The sequence below is a fragment of the Orycteropus afer genome, unplaced genomic scaffold, assembly GCF_000298275.1.
Source record: "Orycteropus afer afer isolate SDZICR_OR568_19922 unplaced genomic scaffold, OryAfe1.0 scaffold00223, whole genome shotgun sequence".
Taxonomy (NCBI): domain Eukaryota; kingdom Metazoa; phylum Chordata; class Mammalia; order Tubulidentata; family Orycteropodidae; genus Orycteropus; species Orycteropus afer.
The window spans coordinates 1,631,072-1,643,943 of record NW_006921810.1 but is presented as its reverse complement, the minus strand read 5'-3'; the positions used below and the strand labels follow the sequence as shown (position 1 = coordinate 1,643,943).

The 12,872-nt window shown below is 37.6% G+C and overlaps 1 protein-coding gene across 1 annotated transcript in view; it reads left to right on the top strand.

Moving 5' to 3' along the window:
* The first annotated feature begins 9,010 nt into the window (after window positions 1-9,010).
* The window catches only part of IFT80 (intraflagellar transport 80), a 259,541-nt gene continuing 255,679 nt past the window's right edge, over window positions 9,011-12,872 (top strand). The window contains exons 1-2 of the mRNA XM_007948772.1: window positions 9,011-9,047; window positions 12,349-12,570. Coding sequence (XP_007946963.1) covers window positions 9,011-9,047; window positions 12,349-12,570 — 259 coding nt within the window. The remainder of the gene's footprint in view (window positions 9,048-12,348; window positions 12,571-12,872) is intronic.

Here is a 12,872-nt window from a genome sequence, read left to right as displayed (position 1 = left end):
CTTAGCCACTATGCTACCAGATTTAGGAAGCATCAAAAGAAGATTGAGGAAATACACAGAGTCAGTGTACCAAAGAGAATTGGTCGATGCTTATTCATTTCAGGAGGTGGCATATGATCAGAACCAATGGTATTGGAGGAAGAAGTTGAAGTTGTGTTGAAGGAAGTGGCAAAAAACAAGCCTTCAGGAATGGATGGAATACCCATTGAAATGTTTCAACAAATGGATGCCACACTAGAGGCGCTCTTTCGGCTATGCCAAGAGATTTGGAAGACAGCTGCCTGGCCAACTGACTGGAAGAGATCCATTATTGTACCCATTCCAAAGAAAGGTGATCCCACAAAATGTGGAAATTATTGAAAAGTATGATTAAAATCACATGCAAGTAAAATCTTACTGAAGTTAATTCAAAAATGGTTGCAGCAGTATATTGACAGACAACTTCCAGAAATGCAAGCTGGATTCAGAAGAGGATGTGGAATGAGGGATATAATTGCTGATGTAAGATCGATCTTGGCTTAAAGCAAAGAATACCAGAAATATATTTACTTGTGTTTTATTGACTATGCAAAAGCATGTGATTGTATGGATCATAGCAAATTATGGGTAACATTGAGAATAATGGGCATTCCAGAACACTTAATTGTACTCATGAGGAACCTGTACATAGACCAGGAGGCTGTTGTTCGAACAATAAGAGGACACTGCATGGTTTAAAGTCCAGAAGGGAGTGCATCAGGGTTATATCCTTTCACCCTACTTATTCAATCTGTATGCTGAGAAAATAATCTGAGAAGCTGGACTATATGAAGAAGAACGTGGCATCAGAATTGGAGGAAGAATCATTAACAACCTGCGATATGCTGACGACCCAACTTTGTTTGCTGAAAGTGAGGATGACTTGAAGCACTTACAGATGAAGATTGAAGACTACAGTCTTCAGTATGGATAACATCTCAATATAAAGAAAACAAAAATCCTCACAATGGGAGCAATAAGCAGCATCATGATAAATGGAGAAAAGATTGAAGTTGTCAAAGACTTCATATTGCTTGCTTCTACAGTCAACACCAATGGAAGCAGCAATCAGGACATCAGATGACGTATAGCACTGGGCAGATCGGCTGCAAAAGACTTCTTTCAAGTGGTGAAGACTCCTTGAGGACTGAGGTGCACCTGACACAAGCCATGGTATTTTCAGTTGCCTCATATGCATGTCAGAGCTGGACAGATAAGGAAGACCAAAAAAGAGTTGATGCTTTTGAGTTGGGGTGCTCACGAAGAATGCTAAAAGTCCATGGACTGTTAAAAGATCTAACAAATCTGTCCTGGAGAAAGTGCAGATGGAATGCTTCCTGGAAGCGAGAATAGCCAGACTTTGTGTCACCTACTTTGGTCATGTTGTCAGAAGGGACCATTCCCTGGAGAAGGATGTCATGCTTGGTAAGGTGGCGAGTTGATGAAAGAGCAGAAAGCCCTCAAGGAGATGGATTGACACAGTGGCTGCTGCGATGGGCTCAAGTATAGCAAGGATCGTAGAGCTGGCACGAGACTGGGCAGTGTTTCATTCTGCTGTGCATAGGGTTGCTATGAGTCAGAGATGACTTGAGGGCACCTAACAACAACAACAGGAAATAAAGACATGATTGATGGTTGCCAGTACATTGGACATGAAATTACTGAGTCTAATTATGAAAAGAAATGGGTCCAACTAGAATGGATTGGGTTACAGTCATTTTGTAAAGCATAACCACAAGTCTCATTTTCCTGGTCTAGAATCATCTACTATCAATCCTTACTGCGTTGCAGGCAGACTAAGAAGGTAACCCTCATTTTTTACATTTGTTGTTGTTATGTGCCCTCAAGTTGGACCCAACTCCTTGGGTTTCGGAGGAAGTATCACTATGGAAGTAGGTTGCTCAACCTTCCTTCCGAGGAGTTGCTGGTGGGTTTGAACTGCCAGCTTTCTGGTTAGCAGTCAAGTGCCTTAGGTACTGCACTACCAGAGCTCCTATTTTTTACATTAGAAAAGTAAAATTTTGCCTCAAAGGAAAAAGTGAATTCAAAGAGAAGAATTAGCATTAGAATTAAACTCTGCATTTGCAGTTCTTTACCCACCAGCCACTCCTCGGAAGGAAGGTTGGGCAATCCTACTTCCGTAGTGATACTGCCTCGGAAACCCAAGGAGGGGTTGCTATGAGTCGGGCCGACTCGATGGCACATAACAACAACAACAACAACAAGCATACCATTAAGTTTTGTAATCATTATAATATGTGTTTTATCTGCCTTCTGAAGTGTGTACAGCATTTTTAAATGTCAGCAATTAGATTGGTAAGTTAATGTTTAAAAATATGAATTTTTAACAACTAATGCAAAATGAATAAACATTAATTTATGTGAGCAAGCTATAAGTATTTAAGAATGTTGCTTAAGATTAATATATGTACTATATTAATCAAATTCATTAATTATATTATATATATATATATATATATATATATATATATATATATAATAGGAGCTCTGGTGGTGTAGTGCTCAAGGCATTTGACTGCTAATCAGAAGGCTGGTGGTTCAAACCTACCAGCCACTCCTTGGAAGGAAGGTTAGGCAATCTACTTCGCAGAGATACTACCTTGGAAACTCAAGGAGGGGTTGCTATGAGTTGGTCTGACCCCAACTCCACGGCAGTGAGTTTTGTATATATAAAATATAGATAGTAGTGAATATTTCTCTTTATAGTATAAATCTCCTTGTACATTAATCTTATTGAAACACTCACCTAACTTATCACAGAAAAAACAGGAAACTGGGAAGTGGAACAGGTTTTTTTTTTTTAGTAATTTTGAAATATGGATTTGTTTTATTCATGTAGGTTGGAATTATGGGGTTATATTCAAGAATATATATGCAGTGGGCAGTATAGGTAGAGAACATAGCTCAAGAGAGATAACAGGATATGGTGTTATAGGAATAGTTGGAACAGTAAGAATAGATTAGATTTTTTAGGTTGTGAGCATAGACAGGATAACGACATATTTGGGAAATGTTCATTCTTAGAATTTAGGAAGAATAAATAACAGTAATATCTCAACTAAGACCCCCTAGATTATAAGTGACAGGAAACCCAATCCAAATTGTCTTGAGAAAAAAGTTATTGGTGCTCATAACTAAAAAGTCAGGTGAGTATAACTGGATTTAGGACTCCAACAAAGACACCAGGATTTAGTTTCTTTTCTTTGCTCTACTCTGCATTCCACTGTCTTTGCATTTTTCTCAGGTTCCACACAGTGGCCTCTGGCATCTCCAGGCTCTCCCCTTGCAGTGGTAAGATAGTTACAGTAACTTGAGCCTCAAATCCTCTAAAATTAAAGACCAGGGGGTAAGGAGAGCTTTTCTTCCCCTTAATTTGTTTGAATGAAAGTTCTGGGCCACCTGCAAAACAGGCACTATGTGGAAGGAATGGAATGCTCTAATTGGCTTAAGTCTGGGTATCATGCTGGCTTCACTCAAGCCACGTGGGCCAAGAGTGAGGAAATTGTTGTCCCAAAGAGAAATTGTTTGTAGCTAGAAAAAAACCCAAATATATGTGGGGTGATAAAAACAACAATTTTCACTACAAATAGCAATTACTGAGTGCTTTTTATATTCAAGGCATGGTATTTTTCTGTTGCCTTATATGCATGTGAAAGCTGGACAATGAATAAAGAAGAGCAGAGAAGAATTGATGCCTTTGAATTATGATGTTAACGAAGAATATTGAATATACATTAGACTGCCAGAAGAACAAAGAAATACCTCTTGGATGAAGTATTTCATCCAAGAACTTCTAAGGAGCCAGAATGCTCCTTAGAAGGAAGGATGGCGAGGCTTCATTTCATGTACTTTGGACATGTTATCAGGAGGGATTAGTTCCTGGAGAAAGACATCATGTAAAGTAGAGGGTTCACAAAGAAGAGGAAGACCTTCAAGACTCTCAGTGAGATAGCTGCAACAGGGGCTCAAACAACAATGATTATGAGATTGGTACATGACCCAACAGTGTTTCATTCTGTTGTGCATAGGGTCACTATGACTTGGAACCAATTGATGGCACCTAACAACACAACAACGATGTGGCAGACACTCCCCTGGACATTTTATATCCATTATCTCATTTAATCATCATATCCAAACTGTGAATTAGGTATTAGCCCTGTTTTACATGAGGTCACCATGAGTCAGAATCAACTTGATGGCAATGAGTTAAACAGGCTACAGAGATAAAATACCTATAAATAATAAAGAGGGAAACATAGTATCAGGAAGATACACTAGGTGAGTTTCAATAAGAAAAGGGTCAAGTACAGTAGAGATGGCAAAGAGAATGAGAATGGAGACCTTATGAAAAAATAACACCCATTGAGTTTCTTTTAACTGCAGAATCATACAAAGAAGAAAACAAAATTAGGCTGTATCCTGTCACTCAGATAATCCTATCAAATACATGGATAGATTAATAAAAAAAAATTATAAATATGGTTAGAAAATTCAAGCAGTACAGAAAGATATAAAATGCAAAGAACCTCTTCTCATTCCAGTGACTCTACCCTTACAAAAATCTCTATTATTACGTGTCTTGCATATCTTCCCAGAAAAGTGTTTTTATGTCCACCAGCCTTAAATAATTATCACTTTTTATTTACACAGAAGAATTGCTTTTTGTAATATTGCTGTACACCTTGCTTTTATTATTTAACGTATTTTAGACATCTTTCGCTGTCAACACATGTAGACCCAGCTCATTTTAAAAATAGTTATTCAGTATTCTAGTATATATTCTTGTTGTTGTTGTTGTTATGTGCCGTGGAGTCGGCCCCGACTCATAGCGACCCCTCCTTGGGTTTCCGAGGCAGTATCACTACGGAAGTAGGATTGCCCAACCTTCCTTCCGAGGAGTGGCTGGTGGGTTTGAACCGCCAGCCGTCTGGTTAGCGGGCAAGTGTCTTAGCCACTATGCTACCAGAGCTCCCAGTATATATTCTAGTATATTTCATTCTGCTGTGTATGGGGTCGCTATGAGTCGGAAGCGACTCGATGGCGCCTAACAACAACAACAGCATATTGTGTTGGGTGATTCTTTTCTGCTAGTTGGTAAATTAAAGCATGAATTAAAAAATGAAATGATTCACGTATTTTATTATATTTGTGAATCACTTGGTTTATTGGCTAGAATTTATTAGGCCTACCTGCAGAGGGATGATAAATATAGTCTATAAGAACAATACTGAAGTGTGGTTGACAATATCTAGTGCTTAATAATAATCATAGCTTATTGTAAGGAATATAATTACCATAGCGTACTTATACACTTTAGTAAATGCATACAGGGGATTGGGTGGGTTGGGGAGTCTTTAAGGAGCTCTGGTGGCGTAGTGCCTAAGGCGTTTGACTACTAACCAGAAGATTGGCGGTCCAAACCCACCAGCCACTCTGTGGAAGGAAGGCTGGGCAATATACTTCTGTAAAGATTTACCACCTCAGAAACCCAAAGGAGGTCACTATGAGTCGGAATTGACTCGATGACAGTGAGTTTGGTTTTTTGCAGTTTGGGAAGTCGTTACTATTAAACTATACTGTCATTCATAAGCCTGTTTCCTTTGCTTGTTATGTCTTTGCCCTGAAAATGGTGAGCCTGCCTCTCTTTCCTGCTATACAAAAGATCTCAGCTCTAGTCTGTGAGGAAGTCTGTAGGATGGGGCCAAGCTGAGGAAAGCATCTGTTTCTTTTCCTTCTCTTCTGGAAGAGAGATGTAGGAGTCCAGTCAGAGGTATCAACTTAGAGGATTGTTTGGGTGATAAAGTGGACATTTTAAAATATGGCCAAACTAGCTATCTCTATTAATGTCAACACGGTAGGGTTAGCCGATAAGCAAATGACCTAAATAGAACTTGGTATAAATATGCTTATGATTCCTTTCTTATAAAAATCATATTGCCTTGACTATTTATAGAGGATTATGATTTCTTTAGTAGCATAGTGCCTAAGGCACTTGACTGCTAACCAGAAGGTTGGCTATTCAAACCCACCAGCCACTCCTTGGAAGGAAGATTGGGCAATCTACTTCCATAGTGATACTGCCTCGGAAACCTAAGGAGGGGGTCGCTATGAGTCGGGTGTGACTTGAAGGCACATAACAACAACAACAACATATGATTTCTGAGCTCTGGTGGCGTAGTGCCTAAGGCATTTGACAGCTAACCAGAAGGTTGGAGGTTCAAACCCACCAGCCATTCCTTGGAAGGAAGATTGGGCAATCTACATCCATAGAGATACCACCTTGGAAACCCCAAGAGGGGTCACTGTGAGTCGAATTGACTCGATTGTAGTGAGTTTGGTTTGATTTTTGAAGGTGATCAATTATCCTAATTATTATGGATTCCAACAATTTTGAGGTGTTGTGATGTAGGAAACATTGTGCCTTTGCCAAAGATCTTTCAGGTTTCTGATTGTGATAGTATATTCAGCTTCTATATATATTTTCTTGTGTATTTGACGTCTGTGATGTTTCTCAACAATTTATCTGTTTTTCACCCTTCAGACTTGGAATTGAACTCAGTCCTGTGGCTTCTAGCCAATAATAGATAGGCATGTAAGGTGAACATTTACATTAGGTAGGTACACTCCTTAAAACAATCAATCAGGGGAGATCAGAAGGGCAATATTTACACAGGGAGGTAGCTCAGAGGGCAGGAATGCACAGGAAAGGACACAGAGAAAAGGTAACCCAGGGAGGAAGTAGGAAGAGAACTGTTAAATTGTGGGGATTGCAATCAATGTCATGAAACAAAATGTATATGAACTGTTGTATGGAAAATGAATTTGCTCTGTAAGCTTCCACTCAAATCCCAATTAAAAAAAATTATCTAGCAAGCAGCCATCTAGATGCAACGATGGGTCTCTCCTTGTCGAGAGCAAAGGAGAATGAAGAAAACCAAAGATTCGTGGAAACAATTAGTCCTAGTGACTGGTACACTATGCAATCTGCAGCCTATATGATTATGAGACCAGAAGAACTAAATGGTGCCAGCTACCACTGTCAACCACTTAGAAGGGGATCTATGTAGGAGATGCTGGATAGAGAGGGAGAACAATGTGGAACAAAACTCAGAATCATTTGGGAAAGTAAAAAAAAGGGGGGACCAGGTTTGCTGGTCTGATAGAGCCTGGTGGAACCACTGAGACTATGGCCCCTAGCTGCCCTTCACATCTGGAATTGAACCCACCCATGTGGCTTCCAGCCAAACAAAAGACAGGTGTATGAGTTGAACATTTACCTGAGGTAGATACACTCCTTGGAGAGAACAATCATGGGAAAAAGAAGGGGTGTTTATGCACAGGGAGACAGTTCAGGGAGCAGGAGTACATGTAGGGATGGACACAGGGAAGAGGTACTATGAGGAGGAAGCAGGAGTGGAGCTGTTGCATTGGGGTAAATTGTAGTCAATGTCATGGGTCAAAGTGTATGTGAACTGCTGTATGGAAATTGAATTTGCTTTGTAAACTTTCACCCAAATCACAATTTTAAAAGAAATTATCTAGTTTTATTATTTTAAAATCCCTATAAGAAGTGGAATGAATTTTAATCATTAAAAAACAGCATTTTGCAAATATATATATTGTTGTGTGTCGTCGAATTGGACCGGACTCATAGCCATATATATATGTGTGTATATATATATATATATATATATATATATATATTTACTTACTTACCTACTCACTCACTCACTCACTCACTTACTTTCCCCCCCTCTGTTATTGGAGGAGATCTGATAGAAGGGAGGTAGGAGTTTTGAAGAAGGTGCTGGAACGCCTAGGAAACAAACATTGAACCTCTGAAGTGTGTCTGGGAGAGATTGTATTTTAGCTGCTATACATAGTTTCATATTTTTGAAGTTCAACAGAAATTTTCCTAAGAGTATTAGAGAAAAGGTTTCTGACCCTAGTTGCAGTCTAGACAATTTCCCCCCCCTAGTTTAACAAATTTATGAGTAGAATAAGACAAAAGGGTGAAATGCAGCCGTATTTAGCACATTGCTAATCTAAAGGTCTTCTGGATTAGAGGAATTTGAAATCATGAGAGAGGCCTACTGGATTCTTAGGTATACAGCCTGTACTTCTTTTGATGTTTTTAGCAGTAATTTTCTATCTGGTGAAAAGGATTTTTTCCCTTTATTATACTTTCATTTGATTTATTATTATTATAGTTAATGAAATTACTCAGAATTCTGTAAGTATAAATCGGACTCAGACAATTTAACAGTTTTTTCATTTGTATCTTTTGATGACGTAGTTATTTGGGGAGTCATATACTTCCAAGTTTTTGTTTGGCATTCATGCTGCAATTTTTATATAAGATAAGAGGTAATAAAGTAACTTACATAAATACCTCACTTATTTTGTATACTGTTACTGGTAAACATGAACTGTTGGGTGATATGTCTACACCCACAGAATGTAAACCCCATATTGGGCCAATAGGTGGATAATGTCCATGTGGATTCCAGAATTATCAGTGCCCTTAAGAAACGTAGTTTAGCCCCCACTGAGACCTTTGAAATTTAATCTTTGTCCATTCCACCAAAATTGATCTGTGATGAGGGGTTCCCAGTTTAAAAAATCTTTTAATTCATCCCGAGGACAGCCTTTTCTTTATTTGACCTGACTTACTTACTGGTGCTCTGGACTAGGGTGATCTTAGGCAGGTTGTAGAGGACCCCATGGGTTCAACGTATGGCCCTCAACCATCCCTTATCAAGATGGGCTTACTTACTAGTTTTCCTCCTCTTTTCATGTATTTAACGAGTTTCAGTGTTCTTTGGGGTATTCTAAGATGTTTTATTTGCCTTTATTTATTTTTATGCACATGTGTTTGTTTTTAATGCTGATATTATATTTTTCCTCTTTTATATTTACAGTGAATACAATCAAGTGCCATTTTTTCATTTTGCTGGAAACTGGTGATATGAGGCTGAAGATATCTCTTTTAAAGGAACCAAAACATATCCTTTTAATACTTACATTATTATAATGATCTTATTTTATAGTATTGTTAAAAGTTCTTCTATTTGGTATTCTAGTGGAAGAATGGATTTTTTTTCTTTGCATTTAATGGCAGCTTAGCTAAATTGTTTTTGAAATATTTAAGGTTATGTGTGTTCAGATAACTCTCTAAAGCAAACTATTTGTTCTAAATCTTACTTTCAAATTCTTATTGACATTTTTCTTACTCTACTTGAATACTATACTTAAGTACATAGCAGCAGTCTTTATTTAGTCTAGTAGGATCTCAGAGAAGTTTTTTTTTTTAATCAAATAATTTCTTTGCTTATGTGAGCTGGTGTGTGTTCATTGAGCTCTGCTGTCTTCACAATCATGATAAAGTGGAGGACAAACTGGGGGAAATCTAAGTAGTCAGACCTTTATTTTTCACATGGGAAGGTGGCAATTATTTTCTCAAATACATGATCCTGTATTTTGTCACCAAGAGTTCTCAATTATGTAAAAGGAGAGAGATATGATTGGCTCCTCTAAAATTCTTTGGGCAGTTTTACTATTCAAAGTCATAATCTGTGTTGTTGCAGGTCTCTGAAGGGATAAGTATGGAAATTGGAAGTCAATTTTGAGAAATTTTTATGGTAAATAGACGTTGCCACAACATCCAAATGTAAGACCATTTATCTAGTAATTAATTTTTTATTCTGTTTTACAAAATGTTGATAAATAGTGGGTTTGAAATAAAAATCTGATCTTGCATTTGTAGGTAGTTAGAAAAGTACTGATTTTGACATTTGATTGACCTTTTTGAATTTATATATATTTTTATTTATGTTATTCTGTCTATCTGTTTTGCCTCTTAGGTGAAGATACAATTCATTTTATTTCTCCTTAAACAGTTTTTATCTGTTGTCAAAGTGTGCCCTCCAGGGTTCATGCCATATATAATTTTATAGATTTTGACCATGTCCATCGTCTGCTCTTACCTTTTCAAACTGCAGAATAAGAATCTTTTTAGACTTTCTTATTCCAGTAATCGTCTCATTTGTCCCATGATTCTAGTTAACCTATTAATTTGCAAATACAGTGACCAAAAACTGCATCATACATCTCTGATGTGCTCTTAGCCATTTATATAAAGATGTACTAGTGTTTTTTTTTTTTTTTTTTGCATTTATCTTTTCTCCCTTTTTAGGTTTTGCAATCTTCCTTCAGAGGAATGGCTGGTGGGTTTGCACTGCAAGCCTTCTGGTTAGCAGTCAAATGGCTTAGGCACTACACCACCAGAACTCCTATAATGTTTAGGCTACAACAAATATATTGGAACAGTCTTTTCAAGAATGTTCGACTGACATAAGTTTCTGATTGTGCTTTGTATTCTGAGCACTGCATGCTACTTTATTACATTTTTGTGCAGGTTTTTAAGCTCTTCCTTTAGTATTTTAATACCTTTTTTGGGTTATTTGCTTAATCCTTTGAAATGTTAAAATCTGGCAACATCTGAGAATAATTGTTTCACATTGTTTTTTTTTTTGCCTTAGAAAGAGCTTGTTGACTACTCAGATCAGCCAATGTAACTGTTGCTGAAAAAGGTTGGAAATAAAAAGATTCTATAATAACAGTAAGAGGAAAAACCTAACCCAGAATGATCTGTAATATAGACATTTAGGTTTACCAAAAAAACCAAATGCACGGCTGTTGAGTTGGATCCAACTCATAGTGACCCCTCCTTGGGTTTCCGAGGCAGTATCACTATGGAAGTAGATTACCCAACCTTCTTTCCGAGGAGTGGCTGGTGGGTTTGAACTGCCAGCCGAAGAGAAAACATGCTTTGTAAATGATGAACTTGAAATGCCTTCTGTAGGTACACAATTGTGCTAGGGTAAGCAGCCTGTCCTGATGGATGAACTGAGGGCTCCTTGAGCAATTCAACTTGTATTGAAATCATCTTGTTAAATTGGAGGCTGGAAAGATGATTTAAAGAAAGAATTTTAGAATTCATGTCTTATCCAACATTATGCACCTTGTGTGTGCAGTAAATTACAGCAGAATTACTTTCTGAATTTAATGTCATGAAGTTTGGTTAAGATTTTAGAACATAAAAAAGACCAGTATTACTGGTTGGATGAAGACCAGTGAACCCCCTGAGACTATGACACCTAATCATCATTTTGGCCTGGAATTGGAATCACTCCTTTGGCTGTCTTTTAGCCAAACAATAGACAGGCTTATGAGCTGAACAACTACAGCAGGGAGATGTACTCCTTAGAATAGTTAGCCATGGGAGATCAGAAGAACAGCATTTGCATTGGGTGAAAGCTAGGCAGGCAGGAATGCATAGGTGGAAGGACATAGGGAAAGGGTGACCATGGGGAGGAAGTGAGAGGAAAGCTGTTACATTGTGGGGATTGTAGTCAGTGTCGCAAAGCAAAGTATAAAATGAATCTACTTTGTAAAATTTTCCCCAAATCACAATAAAAACTTAAAAAAAAAAAAAAAAAGATTTTGGTTTCAGCTGTTAAACTTTAAGTTTTTCCTTAGGTATGTTGTTGTTGTTGTTATGTGCCGTTGAGTCGGACACGACTCATAGCGACCCCTCCTTGGGTTTCCGAGGCAGTTGTTGTTGTTGTTGTTGTTATGTGCCTTCGAGTTGTCCCCGACTCACAGCGACCCCTCCTTGGGTTTCCGAGGCAGTATCACTACGGAAGTAGGATTGCCCAACCTTCTTTCCGAGGAGTGGCTGGTGGGTTTGAACCGCCAGCCTTCTGGTTAGCAGTGAAGTGCCTTAGCTACTATGCTACCAGAGCTCCTTTCCTTAGGTATAACGTTATTATAATATGTGATATTTTAGTCTTGTTAATACCTGATTTTTTTTCTTATCAAAAGATACATATTTATTCTAATAATTTAAATCTTACAGATATGTATAAAGAAAGAAAGTATCCTATCCTCTACCAGTTCGCCAATACCTTTTGATCTGTTTGATGTCTTGTGTGTCTTTTGGTCTTGTTTATGGAGTATTTTGTAACACAGGTTTTTAATTTTCATATAGTCAAATCTTTTTTTTTCCCCTCTCTTCTTTTGGCATCTGGATTCCTTACATTGCTTTCCATTCTTTTTACATCTCTTTTGATATTTATTTTCCTTTGTATGGAAAAAAATGTAAATGTTATAAAATGAAAAATACCTTTAGAAGCTTGAAAAATGGTTGACCCTATTTTATTTCCTTTTTATAATCTGTATCTGCAAATTATTTATTAAGATTAAGACTTTTGTGTGTTTTATGTCTCCTTAACCTGGAGGCACATCAAGAATTAGTAAGCTGTGTGGGCTGGACTACTGCTGAAGAACTGTATTCATGTAGTGATGATCACCAGATAGTGAAGTGGAACTTGTTAACCAGTGAAACAAGTCAAATAGTAAAGCTTCCTGATGATATCTACCCGATAGATCTTCACTGGTTTCCAAAAACTTTAGGCATAAAGAAACAGACTCAAGCAGAAAGCTTTGTCCTCACAAGTTCTGATGGTAAGTTTTTAATAAATGTCACATTTTTGTATTTAAAATATATAATGTATTAGTGTGACTTATCCTTTGAGTTGTTTTACAAAATTTGTATTTGTGGTTTTGCCTACTTATTGTCATGGAAGAAAATGAATTAAACTAGAATAAACTGGAGTTCTGGTGGCACAGTGGGTAAGTCATTTGGCTGCTAATCAGAAGGTCAGTGGTTCAAACCCACCAGCTGCTCTGCTGGAGGAAGATGAAGCAGTGTACTTTTTTTTTTTTATTAGGATTTGGGTGAAGATTTACAGAGTAAATTCACTTTT